The sequence below is a fragment of the Neofelis nebulosa genome, chromosome 2 (genome assembly GCF_028018385.1).
Source record: "Neofelis nebulosa isolate mNeoNeb1 chromosome 2, mNeoNeb1.pri, whole genome shotgun sequence".
In the NCBI taxonomy this organism is placed as follows: domain Eukaryota; kingdom Metazoa; phylum Chordata; class Mammalia; order Carnivora; family Felidae; genus Neofelis; species Neofelis nebulosa.
The window spans coordinates 208,438,842-208,458,626 of NC_080783.1; the positions used below are offsets into that span (position 1 = coordinate 208,438,842).

The following is a 19,785-nucleotide window of genomic DNA, read 5'->3' on the forward strand; positions in this document are numbered from 1 at the left end:
AGTACCCTATTTACTGTGTTCCTTTCTTATCTAAATTTAGAATGTGGAAGGGCACCTGGTTGGCTCGGTTAGCAGAGCAAGCAACTCTTGATCCCTCGGACCTGAGTTTAATCCCACATTAGGTGCACAGCTTACTTAAATTTACAATGTGGATGCCATTCCAAACCTTGAAGCAACACAAGAACAAACCTTGAATACTGAAACTAATATGCTGCTTGTAAAGAAAGATCTTAAACTGGAGTGCTTTCTCCAAATTGATGAGCCAGAGATAGTAAAAAGTAATGTGAGTTTAGGTACAGGTGCAACTTGCCCGGTGATAGTCTGCATTTATCTTTTTACTATGTCTCCTTCAAGCGGCAGTTGGAGGGGGAAGGAGGAGAGCAGGAACATTTGATCTTCTATTATTTCCTGAAACCTCCCCAAGAGAACCTCTGCAGGTTAATTTTGTACTTCAGGTAAAATGAAATTAATGTCCCAAGAGCCACTTTAAAACTTCAAGCCAAGGGGTAAAATTTCAAGCTACCTGGATAGCTCAGTCAGTTAAGCGTCTGACTCTTGGTTTCAGCTCGGGTCACGATCTCAAGGTTTCATGGGTTCGAACCCCATGTTGAGCTGTGTGCTGATGGTGCGGAGCCTGCTTGGGATTTTCTCTCTCTCTCTCTCTCTCTCCCTCACCCCTACTCATGCTGTCTCTCTCTCAAAATAAGTAAATAAGGGGCGCCTGGGTGGCTCAGTCGGTTAAGCGGCCGACTTCGGCTCAGGTCATGATCTCTCGGTCCGTGAGTTCAAGCCCCACGTCGGGCTCTGTGCTGACAGCTCAGAGCCCGGAGCCCGTTTCAGATTCTGTGTCTCCCTCTCTCTGACCCTCCCCCGTTCATGCTCAGTCTCTCTCTGTCTCAAAAATAAATAAACGTTAAAAAAAAAAAAAAGTAAATAAGCCTGAAAAAAAAATTTCAAGCTTTTTCCTTAGGACTCTGGTTCAGTAACTTGAACTAGTGCAGTATTTGCTATGTTATGGAGAAGTTTCTTTCTCTGTTTTTTATTTTTTTTTATTTTTATGTTTAAGAAACCTGCTGTTGTGGGGCACCTTGGTTTTGGCTCAGGTCATGAACTCACCACTTGTGGGACCAAGCCCCGTGTGGGGCTCTATGCTGTCTGCACAGAGCCTGCTTGCAATTCCCTCTCTCCCTCTTTCTCTCTGCCCCACCTCCGCTTGTGCTCTCTCTCAAAAATAAAGAAAAAAAAAAACCCAACTCTGCTGTTGTTATTATTTCCTGACATGCAATCAATTACCTTCTTACTGAAAGTACAGATTGATCATCAGGTACCAATTTATTTACTAGAGTTACACCAAAACAACAGTAGCTCCTCCAAAACTTGGGGAAGAATTTCAGGGCTTCAGGATCTTCAAACCGTCCACAGTTCTTGCGATGATGATCTTTATTTAGGCGGACTGTGGGTCACAGGGCCTAGAGCTCGATGCCGTCCACCGACACCCCTCCACCCCCGCGAAGAATGTCCTCAATGCACGCATACCTTTCCTGGAGCCAACTGGTCAAACCGCTTTTCCCTCTTAGATCTTGAACCCAGATAGCTCTATCGGCAAAAATCCGTTATTAAAATTTAAGTTCCTTGTTTGCTAGTAGAAAAATGAGGAAAAAAGAACCTGCCGGGGCAAATTGCAAAGACCGATGTAAATGCTGGCTGGTAATACTACTGGTGAGGGTAATCAGAACGCAAAAGGGATCTGAGCGCGAATTAAGTAAGACTAGTGACTGCAATAGCGAGACGTGGTGTAGGGAGTAGAAAGTTGTCTAGAGTGCGAAGTGCTGTAGTATCACTATTAAGGGGGTCACTCGAGAGGGAGCAAGCGGGTGAGTGATTAGACTCTGGTCCTTAGCTATCTCGGGCCGGGACCATCGTATCCGCAGATGCATAGTCTACTGCGCTGCCCTGGTCTTGCCAACTTCAACTAAACCCCCAGCTCACCTTTTCCGGATGCCGCGAAGCCGCCTTGCTCCTACCTCGGGAAACGACTCCCAGCGCGCAGGCGCGGAGGTTAACGCTCCCCCGCCCTCCTTCAAAGCAGTACGTCCTGCGCAGGCGCAGCTCCTCGAGCCCGCCTCCACGCCGCGCCGAGCTTCTCCTGAGAGCAGAGTGAGGCCGCCCTGCGCGTCGCGTGTTTTGCCTGGCGACTGCGTCGCGCAGTCTGACGCGACGATTGCGTCATTTCCGCCCCCTCCCGGGAGGCGGCGCTGGGCCGGTGGCAAGCCCCCGAAGGGAGCCGCAGTAGTACGACGGAAGATGGCGACGAGCGGCGGCGATGAGGCGGCGGCGCCGGCGCCGGCGCCCGGGGCCCCGGCGACGGGGTCCAGCACAACCCCGGGCTGGGAGGTGGCGGTGCGGCCCCTGCTGTCTGCGTCCTATTCCGCCTTCGAGATGAAGGAGTTGCCGCAGCTGGTGGCCTCAGTCATCGAGAGGTACCGGGCGGCGGCCCCGGCAAGGCGGGCGCCGGGAGGGGGAGGGGAGGACGCGCCGGATCGTCCGGACCCGCTTCCCAGGTCGCCTCTTGAAGCTTGGCGACCCCCGCCCCAGCCGCGGCTTTGGGGCTCCCGGATCCAGGCAGATGAGGGCTTGTCCAGGGCTCCTTCCGCCGGCCCTTGTAAATTATCTGTGCCTCGATTTCCCTTCCGAGCAAAACTTTTGAGGACGCCCTCTGGAGAGGGCGTGGTCGGACCCGTTTGGGAGTGACTTTGAGATGTTTCGCGCTGTTGGGGGAATGTCCTCGGGGCTGCCCCAGGTGTTGAGGTCAAAGCACTGATGAGTTTGCATTTCTAGCTCGTCCTCATCCCCCTACCCGGGGCCGGAGCGGAGCCTGGGGTTTAAATTGGAGATCTGCCACATGATTTAATAACGGTCTTTCCGTGGTGCTGTAATCACTGGGGGCACGTGCTGTTAATGTGACTGAAGCCACTAGTGACCACTGATGACTTTCTTTTCAGGTTGCGCTTATTGTGTATTGCTACCGTAACGGTCTTTGATGGAAAACATTTCTGGGTTAGACTGAGGTCATTTTCCCACGGAAACAGTGCCCTCGCTCTCGCGCGGGCGCTCTCGCAGTAGAATATCTTCAGACCTTATTACAAACGGGATTATGTATTGCTTTATCACATCGTTTTGTCATTTTGTACAAAGTTCTTAGTTCGTGATAGTTGTCTTCGTACAAGGCCGTGATAACAGAATGCCTGTGTTTTCCTGACTTAACCTTGTTCAGAGGAGTCTTCCATTGGTTTAATGGTAGACGTGCTTTTAAAAAGGCAGTCTTTCTTTTATTTTACTAGCCAAACCTTACTAGAACAATCTGCAGTTGCTGACTGGGTCATTTTAGCTTCTTGCCAACCAGGGTATATCTTATTGTGACCCAGAAGGTTAGAAATTGCTATTTATTACTCAAGGGAGGCCCATGACTTGACAAAATGTTTATTATAGTGCCTGTTGTTAGGTTTGTGATGCTTTTGGCTCAGGTTTTTTTTGTTTGTTTGCTTGTTTGTTTTTTAAATAGCGACTGGGTTTGGTAATTTCACAGTTAACTTTACAGATGGATTTTCCTATCTAATTATTAAGCCAGGAATGTTCTAAAGATGTAAACAAGTATCAAGATACTGTTCTCAAGTTATATAGCCTCTTTTTTTTTTTAATGTTTATTTATGTTTGAAAGAGAGAGAGAGAGAGAGAGAGAGAGAGAGAGAGAGAGAGGAAACACAAGGGCGTGAGCGGGGGAGGGGCACAGAGAGAGAGGGAGACCTAGAATCCCAAACAGGCTCCAGGCTTTGAACTGTCAGCACAGAGCCCCATGCAGGGCTTGAACTCACGAACCATGAGCTCATGACCTGAGCTGAAACCCAGAGTCGAATGCTTAACCAACTGAGTCACCCAAGCACTCCTATAGCTTCTTTTTTTACCTGTTTTAAACATTTACTTTGTTAGCATTTTTCTTGATTATGCTCATAATGTTACTTACAATGGACAAGTTTCTACTCTTTAGAACTTTTTTTCATATGGTGTTTTTTTTTTTTTTTTAATTTTTAAAAAATGTTTATTTTGAGAGAGAGAGCGAGAGAGCGAGCGAGTGCTAGCAGGGGAGGGGCAGAGAGAGAGGGAGAGAAAGAATCCCAGGCAGGCCTCGCATTGCCAGTGCAGAGCCCTTCCGGGGGCTCGAACTCCCGAACCATGAGATCGTGACCTGAGCCAAGATCAAGTGTCGGATGCTTAACCGACTGAGCCACCCAGTCACCCCGTTTGTTTGTTTTTTAAAGATTTTATTTTTATGTAATCTCCACACCCAATGTGGGGCTTGAATTCACAACCCTGAGATCACAGTCGCGTGTCCCACTGAGCCAGCCAGGCGCCCCTGCTTTTATGTTTTTGTAACATGAGTTGAGTAGGTTATAAAGTCATTTGTTGACACCCTCCCATTCATCCGGTATTCCAGACCCATCTTTTTGAAACTAACAGTTTAACAGCTCTGTTCAGCTTGTAGAAGGAGCCAAAACCAAATATATCAAACTGGGTTTGAATTTTGCCAAATAAGGGACAGGGCCCCCTCCTGCACCCTAAGGTGACCTAGAGTTGCCTGTGTTTGTAGGCATTAGTAAGAACTCTCTTCACGGTTTAGAAAACAAATCCAAACTAATGGACGTTTTAGTAACAGAATTTTTTTTTTTTTTTTTCAAATTTTTTTTTCCAACGTTTTTTATTTATTTTTGGGACAGAGAGAGACAGAGCATGAACGGGGGAGGGGCAGAGAGAGAGGGAGACACAGAATCGGAAACAGGCTCCAGGCTCCGAGCCATCAGCCCAGAGCCTGACGCGGGGCTCGAACTCACGGACCGCGAGATCGTGACCTGGCTGAAGTCGGACGCTTAACCGACTGCGCCACCCAGGCGCCCCAGTAACAGAATTTTTAATTGTAAGGCAAGATCCCTGAAGTCTTGGTTCCGGTTTTTGTGGCTTGGTTAATTTTGAAACCTGTGATCGTAAGAAAAGTTGTCAGAAGAAATACCTGGCTGACAAGTTCTTTACAGTTAAAAAAACAACCAAATGTACAAGTGTTCAGTTTGGTATAGAGCAGAGGTTGACACACTTTTTATGTAAAGGGCCAGAGAGCAAATATTTGCAGGCTGTATTTCCTCTGTGGAGTCGTCAACCCGGCCATTGTATGGCAGAAGCACCCTTACACAGTACGTAAGTGAACGGGTGTGGCTGTGTTCCAAAATCTCATATATGGGCACTGAAATGTGCATTTCATATGATATTTCATGTCACAAAGTAGCCTTAAATTTTTTTCCCCAGTCATAAAAAAAATTGCAAAAACCGTTCTTAAATATGGGCTGTTATGAAAACAGTGCCAAACCCTGGTTTAGAGCACAAAAATTAGTGCCTTGCTATTCTGTTTCTCAAAAGTTTTTTTTTTTTAACCTCTCAAGAAAAAAAAAAAAGAAATGAAGATGTAAGAATTATGGAAGTATTGGGGCTCCTGGGTGGCTCAGTCAGTTTAGTGTCTGACTTCGGCTCAGGCCATGATCTCACAGTTTGTGGGTTTGAGCCCCGCCTCGGGCTCTGTGCTGACAGCTTGGAGCCTGGAGCCTGCTTCGGATTCTGTGTCTCCCTCTCTCTCTGACCTTCCCTACTCATGTTCTCTCTCTCTCTCTCTCTCTCTCTCTCTCTCTCTCTCTCTGTCTCTCTCTCTCAAAAATAAATAAACTTTAAAAAAATAAAAAAAGAGAATTATGGAAGTATTCCCTATATATAGGATTACGGCTGTCGAGTATAGGACCAGATCAGCACCATACAGATGCTGTGGTGGGCTTTGTTTTGTAGGTAATCAAAGGTTTACCGGCCTAGGCTGCTACTTTACTTTTGGGTTTGCCTCTTGCATCTGTGGTTCCCTTTCTATTGTCTTGACTGCCATGTTTTTCTTCCTTGCCTCCGGGGACCTTCTATTTTTCTGTTGCAATCTGCTACTCTCTGCTTCTCTTTTAGATGTCCTGACTCCATCAGGCCAGCTCTTCCTTCCTATCTGGCAGCCTGCTCATTGAATTCCTCCCCATTTGATCATTGGGGATGATAACTTGCCCTGAGACTCCTTTGTGCCCTACCATTCTACTTGTTGTCTCTATTCTTTCATACCTTTATAGTTGCATTTGAACTTTGGGTTTGAAGAAAAGATAAACAGAATTCCTAGGTCTAGCCCTGTTTATTAAGTTTGATTTTGTAGCCAAACTGTAAGACAAAGGAGGAATAGATTCACATGGGTAAACTTGGAAGCATACTTTCAAAAGTATCCTTTGAGGGGTACCTGGGTGGCTCAGGCGATTGAGTGTCTGACTTCGGCTCAGGTCATGATCTCGCTGTTGCTGAGTTCCAACCCTGTGTCCAGTTCTGTGCTGACAGCCTGCAGCCCCGCTTCACATTTTGTGTGTGTGTCTCTCTCTGCCCCTCCCCCCACTCACACTCTGTCTCTCTTTCAAAAATAATAAACATTTAAAAAGTTATATGGGGCGCCTGGGTGGCTCATTCGGTCAAGCGTCCGACTTCAGCTCAGGTCATGATCCCGCGGTCCGTGGGTTCGAGCCCCGCGTCGGGCTCTGTGCTGACAGCTCAGAGCCTGGAGCCTATTTCAGATTCTGTGTCTCCCTCTCTCTCTGACACTCCCCATTCATGCTCTGTCTCTCTCTGTCTCAAGAATAAATAAATGTTAAAATTTTTTTTTAATTATAAAAAAGCATCCTTAGATTTTTAAAAGAAAAACATATCTGAGTTTACTTAAAGAGGAGTTGATTTTTATTTTTACTGTCTGTGCTAGCATGTCTTTTAGTAGTAAAGATTGAAAATCTTTTCAGTGCTCTTACTTTTCCAGACCAGAAATGGAGCTAGAACTGGCTCATTAGAACACATGCCATATTTGGGATTGATTAGGATAATTGCTGAATGTAGCCTTATGTTTTAAGGTACTATCAAATACGGAATTCCTTTCTTAACTCTGTGTAAGATATGTTGGTGACCATAGTTGTCACTGACCCTTGATTACCAAAAAAAAAAAAAGAAGAAGAAAAGAAAAGAAAACGCCGCTTTCCCGTGAGCCAGCCCTTCCTAGGCTCCTCTGGCCTCCTTAATGATAAATCTCTTTCTGTCTCTGCCTCCCAGGTGTTCTATAAAATTTAGGCCAGAGAGACCTACTTGGGAAGGCAGAAGCTGTTACAAACATCCCTATTAGATAATGTTCTGTCATTTCCTAAATATCTTGAAAGGGAGAAGAGGATACATTAATGTCATGATCTTTTGAATTTACATGCAGTAGGACTGAAGTTCACGATTGACCTACGGGAGAGAAAAAAAAGCCTGCCACCAAATGATAGAGCAAAATTGTGCGATTAGTCCTCATGGCTGGTTAATGTCTCCATGTCTTAGTGTCACATTCACCACAGGTTTGTCAAGAGTGTGAGGAAGGTATCTGAAGGCTTTTAGTTCTTTGGTTAACATGTGTTAAGTACTAGTGACACACAGCAGATGTTCAGTGAGCATATATTTTTTAATGCTTTTATTCTTTTTGAAGAAATTTAAACTTCTTGTGCACGCTTGTGCAAGCAGGGGAGGGGGGCAGAGGGAGTGAGACAGAGAATCTTAAGCAGGCTCCACATTCAGCGTGGGGTCTGGGGCTGGATCCCATCACTCTGGGATCATGACCCGAGCCTGAATCAAGAGTCGGACCTTCAGGGGCGCCTGGGTGGCGCAGTCGGTTAAGCGTCCGACTTCAGCCAGGTCACGATCTCGCGGTCCGTGAGTTCGAGCCCCGCGTCAGGCTCTGGGCTGATGGCTCGGAGCCTGGAGCCTGTTTCCGATTCTGTGTCTCCCTCTCTCTCTGCCCCTCCCCCGTTCATGCTCTGTCTCTCTCTGTCCCAAAAATAAATAAAAAACGTTGAAAAAAAAAAAAAAAAAAAAAAGAGTCGGACTTTCAACAGACTGAGCCACCCAGGTGCCCCAGTGTTTTTATTCTTCAATGTATTCATTATGCTTATTTGTTTCCTGATTGTAAGTGTCATAAACAAGCATAATGGATTCTGTTCTTGGGGGTTTATGATTCTGATGAAGGGAAAGGGGTTTGGGGAGTTTACAAAAAAGATATAAATAGTATGTTATCTAGGAGAGGGGAGGTGAATCCCTAGTCTTTTATTTTGTCCTCTTGGATTTCTACCTTTTCCTAAAAAAAGCTAGATATTTCCAGACCCAAGCCAGTTCATTTTTACTTACATGTCAAATTGGATTTCTCTGACCTGGCTGTGTAGCTGCTGTTTTCCTTTGTACTCTGCCTCACATTTATTTTGTATGGAATATACATGTTTCCCATTCCATGTCTTTCAGCCCAAGTGCTGCTGTTGGAATGTTTGTTAGAAGAAGCAGATGTTTCAGGAAGATAGCTTGACGGCCCAGAGGAGAGAGATGTTTTTACCTATAATTTTATTTTTCTTTCTCTTTGTTATATTTGTGTTCAGGTCTTCATTCTTCCCCATTCCTACCTAACTTCTTGCCCTTTGTTCCATTTTTTCCATTCCTTTGCATCCTCTGGTGTCTTGATGTCTCAGATTCTTGGGGAATGAGGGAGGCAGCAAGTCTTTATCAGGTGACTCGTATACACTTGTTTCTTTAAAATCAAGAGGTATGGTCCTTTGGGCCACATGTCCACATGTCTACTCCCTTCTTCTTTTCAAATTAATTTCCCCTAGTTTATCCTTAGTTGCCCTAAGCAAATTGTAAGCGGAGCTTGAGAGTGCTCCATTTTTTTCTATGCCAGGGTCCATCTTTCCTCAAAGTGCATTCTTGTTTCTTTATTGGAATAAGGCAGTTGTGTATTTCTAGGGCAGGAAGGAAGGTTGGTTAAATCACAATGGGGCAACATTGAACCAGGCAATTAAATAAATACGAGTTTATTCTCTTATTTTGAATTTCTTTTTTTTTTTTTTTTTTTTTTTAGCGTTTATTTATTTTTGACACAGAGAGAGACAGAGCATGAACGGGGGAGGGTCAGAGAGAGGGGGACACAGAATCTGAAACAGGCTCCAGGCTCTGAGCTGTCAGCACAGAGCCTGACACGGGGCTCGAACCCACGGACCACGAGATCGTGACCTGAGCCGAAGTCGGCCGCTCAACCGACTGAGCCACCCAGGCGCCCCTATTTTTTTTTTTTTTTTAACGTTTATTTATTTTCGAGGCAGAGAGAGACAGAGCATGAACAGGGGAGAAGCAGAGAGAGAGGGAGACACAGAATCTGAAACAGGCTCCAGGCTCTGAGCTGTCAGCACAGAGCCCGACGCGGGGCTCGAACTCACGGACCGTGAGATCATGACCTGTGCCGAAGTCGGACGCTTAACCGACCGAGCCACCCAGGCGCCCCATTGAATTTATTTCTTTATCTGAATGGGAATGAAAGAAACAGAATAAGTTCATCCTTTGGGTGGGCAGTTTTTCTTTTAGCTTTGGTAAGCCCGCTCAGCTGAAAAACATGGGGATGAACACCTCTGAACTTTTGAAATAAAACAGAGAGGGTAAATGACTCTGTAAAATACATCAAATTACAGGGTGGGAAAACTTTAGAACAATGACTTAAAAAATGTAAGGATGGAAATGAAGGAAGAACTAAGTATGTGAGGTAGAAGTAGGGGATTTAGTAGGGCGTTTTATGCTGAGTAGGATACCAGCATGTACCAATGTCATGGTCACCAGAAACTTTGAGCGTCACTTGGTGCTTAAAGGTTTTTGTTTCCTCTTTTTTTGTCCATCATAGAAATGATCTTTGGTGGGCAGGAAGATCCTTGCACGTCATAGGTGCTCAATAAATATTTTTTCTTGGTGAAGAAAGATATTCCAAGATAAGGAACTGATCTTTGGTAAATCACCATTTATCCTCAATAAATCCCCACATAGAGTGTTTGCAATGCCAGACTCTTAAGTGCTGTTTGAGATGATTCATCACTCGCCCTGGCACCTCCCTAGTGTTGAACTTGTCTTTTTGGCTCCTGTGTTGATTTGGCAGGTGGATAGAGTCCTGACTGTGTACATTTCCCTTCCCAGTGTGATCCTTCTTATTGGAGAATTAACTGACTGAAAAAACTGTTTAGCCACAGCCCTCTATTCTTTCCATTTAATAAGAAACATTTTGTTTTATTTTGTTTTCATTGCCTTCTTGTTTCTTGGGTTGTGGATTAGGATCTGATTTGATAGAATGACATAAATGTATACGGCTTTAAGACCTAGGTGGACCCTAGATTTTCACAGAAGAGGATATTTCTTCAGCTAAAGATAAGGGGATGTGGCTAAAATCCCTGAATTTGTTGTGATTTAGCTGTGTCCTGGTTGGGGATGTGGGGAGGTGTGGAGATAGGAGAACTCTGGACCTGGTAAATTTTAGGTTTTAGCACTGATCAGGTGATTTCTGCCTGCATTGTTATTCTTTTTAAGTTATTTGTATTATGGACTGGCCTTGTTTGGTCTTCAGAATGGGTTACCATGACCTGTGTTCCCACTACAGTATTTTGAGTGTGCTGGTCTACCCTCTTTTGGCCAACACATGCCATTATTAGGTTTTGGTCTTTGCCAACCAGTAATACAGGACAAAATGGCATCCTGTTATGTTTTTACCTGTGTTTTTAAAATTCTAAGTGAGTTTGAAAATATTTCCTCCTTCTTAGCCATTGCTGTTTACTAAGTCTGACACCTTGAGCAAGGTGCTTGATTTTAATTTGCTAAGCTTCACTTTCTCAATCTTGAATATAGGGATGGGAACAGTGCCTCTCAACTAGGGTTGCTGTAAGGATGAAGTAGGGCAATGCCTGTAAAGGGGATGGGCATCTGGCAGACAGGAAGCACTAAATAAATGCTAGCTGAATTATTTTCTTTGCAGCGAATCCGAAATCCTGCACCATGAGAAGCAGTATGAGCCCTTCTACTCCTCTTTTGTTGCACTTTCCACACACTATATTACAACAGTCTGCAGCCTCAGTAAGTATTCTACTCTTGTTACTCCTTGCCCGAGGGCTTGGGAATAGGGGAATTGTGTCTCCTCTTTGTAGGGTGTCTGAGCAGGTTGTTAATGAAGTTGTATTTTAGCACTCTTAACCTGTTCACCCAGTGATGGAAACTGCTGTCAGTCTGATAAGGCTCTGGAAGTTTCTTTACCTGGGCCAATCAAGGGGGCTTTAAAAACCACTTGGTTTGGATATCTGCTTTATAACCCATTAAGTTAACCTTCCTTCCGTTCTTAATCAAAAGCATTTTACTGATTTCACACATGCACGTGTAATTACTAGCGTGTTAATTTCTGGGAGTCGAGGCGGATGGGTGGATACGGACCTGGGGTTAGCAGCCACTGACGAGGGCTCTATTATTCCTTATTTGGTTTGGTGAGAAAGTAAATTCTCCTTTTGTGTTCTCTGGTATCTCAAGGGATTTCAGTTTCAGTTCCCATTCTTTTAAACTTTTTTTTACCCTTATTTTCCACTATTTCTGAATTTTTGTATTTCTCTTTTTAAAAAAAATCCTAAGATAGTTCTGAAGAATTGTAATTATTTGTTTACTTAAATAGTTTGCTACACATGTAAAATGAAAGGAAGGTATAGGGTCGCTCAGTAATCTTCAAGTGTCCAGTGCTGTTTATTATAGGTGCTGTTCCTGTTGAAAGAATCAGTTTTAGCTTGAAGAAATTTTGTGTAGGAAGCCCTTTGCAAAAGGCATTTAGAACCTATGGGGAAGAAGAGGTAGTATGTTCTAATAGTTGAGAGCATGAACTCCAGAGTCAGACTTCCTGGATTTGCTTGTGGCTGTGTGACTTTGGGCAAGTCATTTCATCTCTGGTGTAATTTCCTTATCTGTTTAGAAAAAGGAGGGGGGAGGGAAACAATAATAGCTACCTCTTAAAATTGGTTTAAGGATTAAGTGGATTAGTATGTTTGAAGTGCTTGGTACTTATTGTGATGTATATCCTATTATTATTATTAATTTCCAGTAAATATAAGATAGGTTGATCTAAAAGCAGTGGATGGCTGTCAGTGCCAGGATGCCTTTGTTTGCGCCTTGGATTGTTGGTTCTGAATGATTCTTGTCATAGAATGACATCGGGAATGTCGGACATGTGGAGCTCAATGGTTGTCTGGTTTTGATGTACTGACTGTGAGGCTGAAGCAAGCTGTAGCAGTCTGAGGTTAAGTAAAGCTTACTTGCTTTCTCAGTTCCCCGGAACCAGCTTCAGTCCGTGGCAGCAGCCTGCAAAGTCCTGATTGAGTTTTCTCTGCTACGTCTGGAGAATCCAGATGAGGCTTGTGCTGTGTCCCAGGTGAGAGTGTCGGGCTCTTCTGGGGCCCTTCTTTCGAAGTAGGACTTTGACAGACTAGTGGAATGGTGGAGAAGGGGTGGCAGAGAGCAGGGGTTGGTGAACATTTCCCGTAATAGGCCAGAGAGTAAACAATTTGCTGACCATTCAGTCCCTGTTGCAACTAGTCTCTATCTTCTAAACTCTGCCTTTGTAGTGTGAAAGCAGCCACAGACAATACGTAAATGAACAAGTGAAGCTGTGGTCCAGGAAACTTTATTTACAAAAATAGGCAGTGGGCTGAATTGGGGCTGTGGTTTGCCAACCTCCTGGTTGCACAGGCTTTTGCAAGGATTGCAGAGTGTCACGTTTCCAGGGACCAGGTCAGTAACAAAATCAGTGAAGTGTGCCAGCCACAGCTATTAAGGGCCAATCGCTGTGTGGCTCCAGCCCATTGTTGCCAGGCAGGGGTGGAGACTCAGTTGCTCTATCTTGGGGATTATCAAGAGAGATAAGAAATCTGGATTTGAATGCTAAAACTTCCATGCTTTAAAACGTTAGCTAAAACTTCAGATAAAAAACTGAAAATCCAACAGCAACACTTTGAGACTAATGAGACAAATTTGCAAGCCAGCTGTGGTCTGAGGACCATCAGCTTGTGATCTCTGCTTTAGTGTTTTTCCTCATTTCTATTCTTGCTAGCAAGCTCAATCTGGCCCTGTGCCAGTTACAAGTCCCAAAAGAGTAGCATCTTCTAAAAGACATACTTGAATTTGTTGTCTTCTCAGAAACACTTGATTCTCCTAATCAAGGGCCTGTGCACTGGCTGTAGCCGACTAGACAGGACTGAAATTATCACGTTCACAGCCATGATGAAATCCGCCAAGCTGCCACAAACAGTGAAGACGCTCTCAGATGGTGAGCGTTCGTTTGCCAGACCCAGTTCCTTGGCTGCTTCCCTGGCCAACTTTCTCCCGCTCTGCCTTCTAGCGGTACTCTGCTCATCCTGTTTTTGGTTTTATATTTACAGTGGAAGATCAGAAAGAGCTGGCCTCACCAGTAAGCCCAGAGCTGAGGCAGAAGGAGGTACAGATGAATTTTTTGAATCAGCTGACGTCAGTTTTCAACCCTAGAACTGTAGCATCGCCGCCCGTAGGTCCACAGACTCCGGTGAGTTACTCCAGCCAAATGTCCTCACCCCTTGGAAGTTGTTAAGATGAGAATACTAGAAAAAAGTAACAAATGCATCTTCTGTTTGCGACATAAAGTGATTAAGTGCCTATGATAGAAAGAAATAGAAGAATACAAACCAGAAAAAAGCAAAACTTACCCTAACGTTCTGTCCACTGTTGTTACTCTTTGGATGGTCATTCTTCTGAATTTCTCAGTGCAAATAAACGTGAAGAGCACGTACATTTTTCCGTCAAAGGTATCACACTCTATACTGGTTGTAGAATATATATATTTTAAAGCTATATATTTTTCTCTTCTTGGGAAACTGACTTGTATTTTGCCTACATTAGAGGGGGAGTTGCCCCTCACTAACTGGGGAGTCTGAGGAGTATCCGTAGAGCTGCTTCGTTTGGGTGCTTGTTTCGATTCTGACTGCAGGGCTGTAGTCGGCAGGTGGTGGTGTCATGATAGGCCTTTCACGTGCCTTTTGTTTCTCTTTAGGCTGAAGGAGAAAATGAGGAGCAGTCATCCACAGATCAAGCCTCTGCTGTCAAAACCAAGAATGTGTTTATAGCTCAGAACGTGGCTAGTCTTCAAGAGCTTGGTAAGACTCTTAATCATCGTCAGAAAGCCGGTTTCTCTGCTTTCCAAAATTTCATACGTGGAAGAGAATCCAGCAGCAGACAGAGGCCTGTTTGTAAGGTTGAGCCTTGTCGTTGATTCAGGTGGCTCAGAGAAGCTGCTGCGTGTGTGTTTGAACCTACCGTATTTCCTGCGCTACATCAATCGGTTTCAAGATGCAGTGTTGGCCAATTCTTTCTTCATCATGCCTGCAACAGTAGCCGATGCCACTGCTGTTCGCAACGGGTAAGGGGCTCAGGCTGTGTGCTTTACGTTCTGGTGCTGCCCTCGGAAAGAGAAACCGGTTAGCTTTCTGTGGCATGCCGACTTTCTTTAGTGATCAGAATAAGCAAGGGATTCACAGAGACGTTCTTGTTAACCTCCTCCTCTGTTATGTTCTAGTTTTCATTCACTGGTGATTGATGTTACCATGGCATTGGATACCCTCTCTCTACCTGTGTTGGAGCCTCTCAATCCTTCTCGTCTGCAAGATGTGACAGTCCTCAGCCTAAGTTGTCTCTATGCAGGTGAGAGGTGATGATGTCTGTTCTCATTTTGTCAGTCAAGTACAAGTACGCTTTCTGGAAACCATGAGATCCCTTTTTTTTCTTTTTGCTTTTTAAATTTTTTTTTTTAATGTTTTTTTATTTTTGAGACAGAGAGAGACAGCACGAGCAGGGGAGGGGCAGAGAGAGAGAGGGAGACACAGAATCGGAAGCAGGCTCTAGGCTCTGAGCTGTCAACACAGAGCTCAGCGCGGAGCTCGAACTCATGAGCTGTGAGATCATGACCTGGGCCGAAGTCGGATGCTTAACTGACTGCGCCACCCAGGTGTCCCAACCATGAGATCCTTCTGAGTGCTCTCCCCGCCTTACTTGTGCCCTTCCCCCTGAGGATCATCTAATGTCTCATCTAGGTGAAATGAGGTCTCAATAGGAGTCTTGTAAATTATCTTGTTGTTCCACTGCTGGTGTTGTTATTATGTGCATATTTGATTTTATAGTATGTGCAGATAGTAAATGTCTGTGTAAAGCAAAATGCCAAGTGCTGTTGGGATATTGAGATGAACAGTATCTGATCCTTGGCCTCAAGGAGCCTACACTGAGAACAGTTAGGACTGCAGGGTATGACATAAAACAGGAGATGACAAAAAGCAGTAAGAGGAGTGTAGCACGGCTGGGTGTGCGAAGTAGAGAGAGAGGGAGTCTTGCTGTGGGAGCAGGTTTGAGGAAGCCTTCATGGAACAGGTGGTATCTGTTTATATTGATTATTCTTCATGCGCCCACAAAATCTCCTCTCTTCCTGTTGATCATGCTGCCTTGGAAGTGGGGCCTGACATCTGGCGTTCACTCACTTTTAAGTTATGACAGTGACTTTTTACCCCAGTTCTCTGATCCTTGATTTCAAATAGCATAGTCCTGGTATGTCTTGGAAGGTATAACAATTTCCTTTGTTTACTTGGCTCTCTGAGTGAGGATTTGAACAGTCTTGGAAACTTGACCTTAGGGACCATCATGAAATTGCTGAGGTTGATCATCTCCCTATATTCTTCCAACAGCTTTATTTTGAACATCTGGATGCAAATAGGAATTGGGTAAAGCAGTAGTAATGAAGAAGTTCTGTTGATGTACCTGCAGGGCAGGTGGATTTTCAGTAGGGCTATCCCTAGGCAGAGGCAGAAGCAGGACTCAGAGTGTCCTGGAGTCTGGGGGCACATACTGTATCAGTGTGTGTGGAGAGGAGGGGCAGGGGGAGAGGATATGTGCTTAGTGGGTATTGTACAGTGGGAAAGAAAGGACACAATCAAAGAGGTCTTAGAAATGCAGGCTAGGGGCACTTGGGTAGCTCAGTTAGTTGAGCATCCGACTCTTGATTTCGGCTCAGGTCATGATGCCACGGTTGTAGGCTCAAGTCCCGTGTCTGCACGGAGCCTGCTTAAGATTCTCCCCCTCCCCCTTCCCCCCTCCCCTCCTTCATTCCCTCCCTCCCTCTCTCCCCCTCTGTCCCTCTCCCCCGCTTGTGCTGTCTCTAAAAAAAAAAAAAAAGAGAGAGAAATGCAGTCTAATTCATTTGGCTTGTGTCCTATAGACAGGAGAAACCATTGAAGATTCTGAGCTATATTTTAGGAAGAACATTCAAGTAGCAGTACACAGGACATTTTGGCATGGAGAAATTTGGAGTCCGGAAGCTCTGTTAGGATTTTTTTTATAGTCACTCAGGTGAGACACATTAAGGGCCTAAGCTAGGGCAGCAGCAGTAGGAATAGAAAGCTAAAGATACCTGTGAAGATACGTTCTCTCCCAGCCCAATTCCAGTGTTTATTTCCTTGTTCTCTGCCTTGGATTTTTGCAGTTTTTTTTTTTTTAACGTTTATTTATTTTTGAGACAGAGAGAGACAGAGCATGAACAGGGGAGGGGCAGAGAGAGAGGGAGACACAGAATCTGAAACAGGCTCCAGGCTCTGAGCTGTCAGCACAGAGCCCGACGCGGGGCTCGAACTCACGGATTGTGAGATCTTGACCTGAGCCGACGTCGGACGCTTAACCGACCAAGCCACCCAGGCGCCCCGATTTTTGCAGTTTTTAAGTTGGGGTTTGTTTCAGTTATTAGGGAATCTCTTGAATATTACATGGCCGTCAGTATACTTGGTAATGGTTAAAGAATCCTTAAAAATTTTTAGTCGAATTAAAATCCTAGAGTTGGTTTGTTGAAATTTGATGGCCTGGGATTTGACTTAAAGACAAGGATTTGATGTCTTTGAGGAATACCAAGAGTGGAATGTTTTTCCCTGTAATCTTGAAAAAATTGAAGATATCTTGTGATGTCTTTAAAGTTTTAAAGTTAATAGATACTTATTTCTAAAGCAGTTTTAGGTTTACAGAAAAATTGAGCAGGTGATACAGAGTGCCCATCTACCTTCTGTCCCCAGTACGGTTTCCCTCATCATTAACATAGTGCATTAATAACAGTACGTTTGTTATAATCGATGAATGCACTGTTGATACACTATTAACATCTGAGAAGTCTGTTGTTTACATTATGGATTTCTCTTTCAGACAGTTCTGTGGCTTTTGACAAATGCATAACGTCGTGTATTCGTCATCACTGTGACACAATAGTTTCACTGCTCTGCAGTCCCTTGTGCTCTACCCAGGAATCCCTGTCTCCTACCCCTACCCCTGCCCCCTAGAAATCACTGATCTTTTCACTGTCTCCATAGTTTTAGCTTTTCCAGAATGCCCTAAAGTTAGAAGCAGTCTGCTTGGATCCCGCATTTAAGTTTCCTCTGTGATTTTTTGTGACCTGATAGCTCGTTTTTTGTTATTGCCGAATAATACTCCTCATACGGGTGTGCCGTAGTTTGTGGTACTGCATCCACCTGTCGAAGGGCATCTTGATTGCTTCCAGTTGTTGGCAACCATGAATAAAGCTACAATAAGTATTTGTGTGCAGGTTTTTATGTGGATAGAAGTTTTCAGCTCATTCAGCTAAGTACTTAGGAGTGTTGATTGCTGGATCGCATGGTATCACTGTTTAGTCTTGCCCTGTGGACTTTACTGTCTGTGATCAAATCATGGAATTACCTTTGGGTAGGTTGTTTTATGGTTCTGTTTTGGTGGGCTCGTGGGACTGCCATGATTCGAATCCGTGCATCTTTCTTTTTTTCCTCCAGGCGTGAGTGTGGCAACTTGCATGGCCATCCTGCATGTGGGTAGTGCCCAGCAGGTGCGGACGGGGTCCACGAGCTCCAAAGAAGATGACTACGAGAGCGATGCGGCTACGATCGTCCAGAAATGTGTAAGCCATGCCATCTGGACCCAGGCACTGCCATTGTTCTGTGAGGAGATAGGGTCAGGCCCCCCTCTCTTCCCGGGTAGAGCAAAGGACACGGAGTGCTCTCCAACCCTTCCGCTCGGGTAACAGGTCTGAGTGCTGGGTGTTTGGCGTGTTTGGCAGCTTGGTTGACTCTGCAGAAAACACTGCATCTTCGTGTTGGCAGTGGACCCTGTGGGCGAGGAGTCATTCAGTCAGCACACGTAGTTGAAGGCGTGCTGTGTGTCAGTGCGCTTTTAGTGAAGACACACGATGCACGAGATAGCCGCAGAGAATGCCAAGCATGTAGGATGAATCAGTGTGGTAAGCCGTGATCTGATGTGGGCCTGGGGTATTGTTTTAGATTGGGGGCAGGGGACACCTCTGAAGAGGTGACACAGGAGCTGGATATAGAGAGTAGTCAACACCACGCGCAGGTCAAGGAAAGTGTGATGGGATTGTATCATTAGAAGGTGCCTTGAGGACATTTGATTTTATGAGCAAAATGAGTTTGGGTGGGATTAACATTTGTAATGAAATATGACAGCTTGCTCAGCTTTTTGTTATGTTTGATGTTGTGCAGCTTGAAATATATGACATGATCGGACAAGCGATCAGCAATTCCCGCCGGGCCGGTGGAGAGGTAAGAAATGTGTCTCTGCTACATTCCTGTCTCACAGCCGGTAAGATCTCTGTGTTCATACTTTGCTTTTGTGCCTTTTAACAGCACTATCAGAACTTCCAACTGCTGGGTGCCTGGTGTTTGTTAAACAGTCTTTTCCTCATATTGAACCTCAGCCCTACTGCCTTGGCTGATAAGGGGAAAGAGAAAGACCCACTGGCCGCACTCCGCGTCAGAGACATCCTTTCTCGCACAAAAGAGGGAGTGGGCTCTCCTAAACTGGGGCCTGGAAAAGGGTATGTGTCTACTCGATTGCTACTCATGTTTTGTTTTGTTTGCCTGCCATTTTATCTTGATGGGGAGCTGGTGTAACCCCTCTTGTCTTCGCATCGATGGAAACATTTGCCTTCATACTTGGTTGAATTTAATGACTAAGGTGATGACCATCATCCACTGTCTCTACATCATAGCTGTGTCATTTTGGATAAATCGTTCATTCTGATCTTGTTTCCTTATCTATAAGAGGGGGAAATGTGTGTGTAACGTATTTCAGGGGTTTTATTTATTTATTTATTTATTTATTTATTTATTTATTTATTTATTTATTTTTTAACGTTTGTTTATCTTGAGGGAGAGCGTGCGCAAGCTGGGGAGGGGCAGAGAGGGAGAGAGAGAGAATCCCAGGTGGGCTCCATGTTATTGGTGCAGAGCCCATTGCGAGCCCATTTGAACTCACAAACGTGAGATCCTGACTTGAAGCAAAATCAACAGTCGGAAGGGCAGCCGAGCGAGGCACCCAGGTGCCCCTATTTCAGGGTTTTTATGAGGGTCAAATCAGAAAACAGTGCTTCTGTTTTGTGTAATGGGCCTGTTTAACTTTCAGCTGATGGCTCACTGCATGTTTAACCTCTAAAGAGGATTCTGTCGGGTCCCCCTGCCTTGCTTCCTAAAATGTTTGCATCTGTTTGGGTGAAGTAAGCCCTGCTTGCTAGGAGAGAAGTTAGACATATGACTTCCATGTGGCTTGACGTTTTCTTTTCTGAGCCTAGGCATTTCTGGGTTTTGTTTGCTATTCAGTCCCTACCACGTGTTGGGCTGTCTCTGGGCATGGAGGACGTAGCACTCTTCAAAGCAGTGTCCTTGCTTTGATGGAGCTTCTTTTCTTTTCTATTTATTTAATTTTTGGGACAGAGAG

General features: G+C 44.8%; 1 protein-coding gene and 1 long non-coding RNA gene across 9 annotated transcripts in view; one reads left to right on the forward strand and one right to left on the reverse strand.

Moving 5' to 3' along the window:
* Positions 1-1,313: 1,313 nt before the first annotated feature.
* LOC131505381 (uncharacterized) lies at positions 1,314-2,186 on the reverse strand. The gene is made up of 3 exons (XR_009258378.1): positions 1,990-2,186; positions 1,495-1,666; positions 1,314-1,424 (listed from the first exon to the last, which is right to left on the reverse strand). It is a non-coding gene; the product is annotated as an uncharacterized LOC131505381 (long non-coding RNA).
* A 79-nt stretch (positions 2,187-2,265) lies between these two features.
* The window catches only part of UBR4 (ubiquitin protein ligase E3 component n-recognin 4), a 134,099-nt gene continuing 116,579 nt past the window's right edge, over positions 2,266-19,785 (forward strand). For 7 of the 8 annotated variants that reach the window (XM_058718883.1, XM_058718888.1, XM_058718887.1 and 4 more), the window contains exons 1-11: positions 2,266-2,480; positions 10,958-11,055; positions 12,282-12,385; positions 13,150-13,279; positions 13,392-13,531; positions 14,036-14,138; positions 14,260-14,401; positions 14,558-14,682; positions 17,829-17,953; positions 18,552-18,611; positions 18,696-18,886. In XM_058718883.1, the coding sequence (XP_058574866.1) occupies positions 2,305-2,480; positions 10,958-11,055; positions 12,282-12,385; positions 13,150-13,279; positions 13,392-13,531; positions 14,036-14,138; positions 14,260-14,401; positions 14,558-14,682; positions 17,829-17,953; positions 18,552-18,611; positions 18,696-18,886 (1,394 nt within the window). In that variant the 5' untranslated portion in view covers positions 2,266-2,304. The remainder of the gene's footprint in view (positions 2,481-10,957; positions 11,056-12,281; positions 12,386-13,149; positions 13,280-13,391; positions 13,532-14,035; positions 14,139-14,259; positions 14,402-14,557; positions 14,683-17,828; positions 17,954-18,551; positions 18,612-18,695; positions 18,887-19,785) is intronic. The other variant, XM_058718892.1, reaches the window with a different exon arrangement.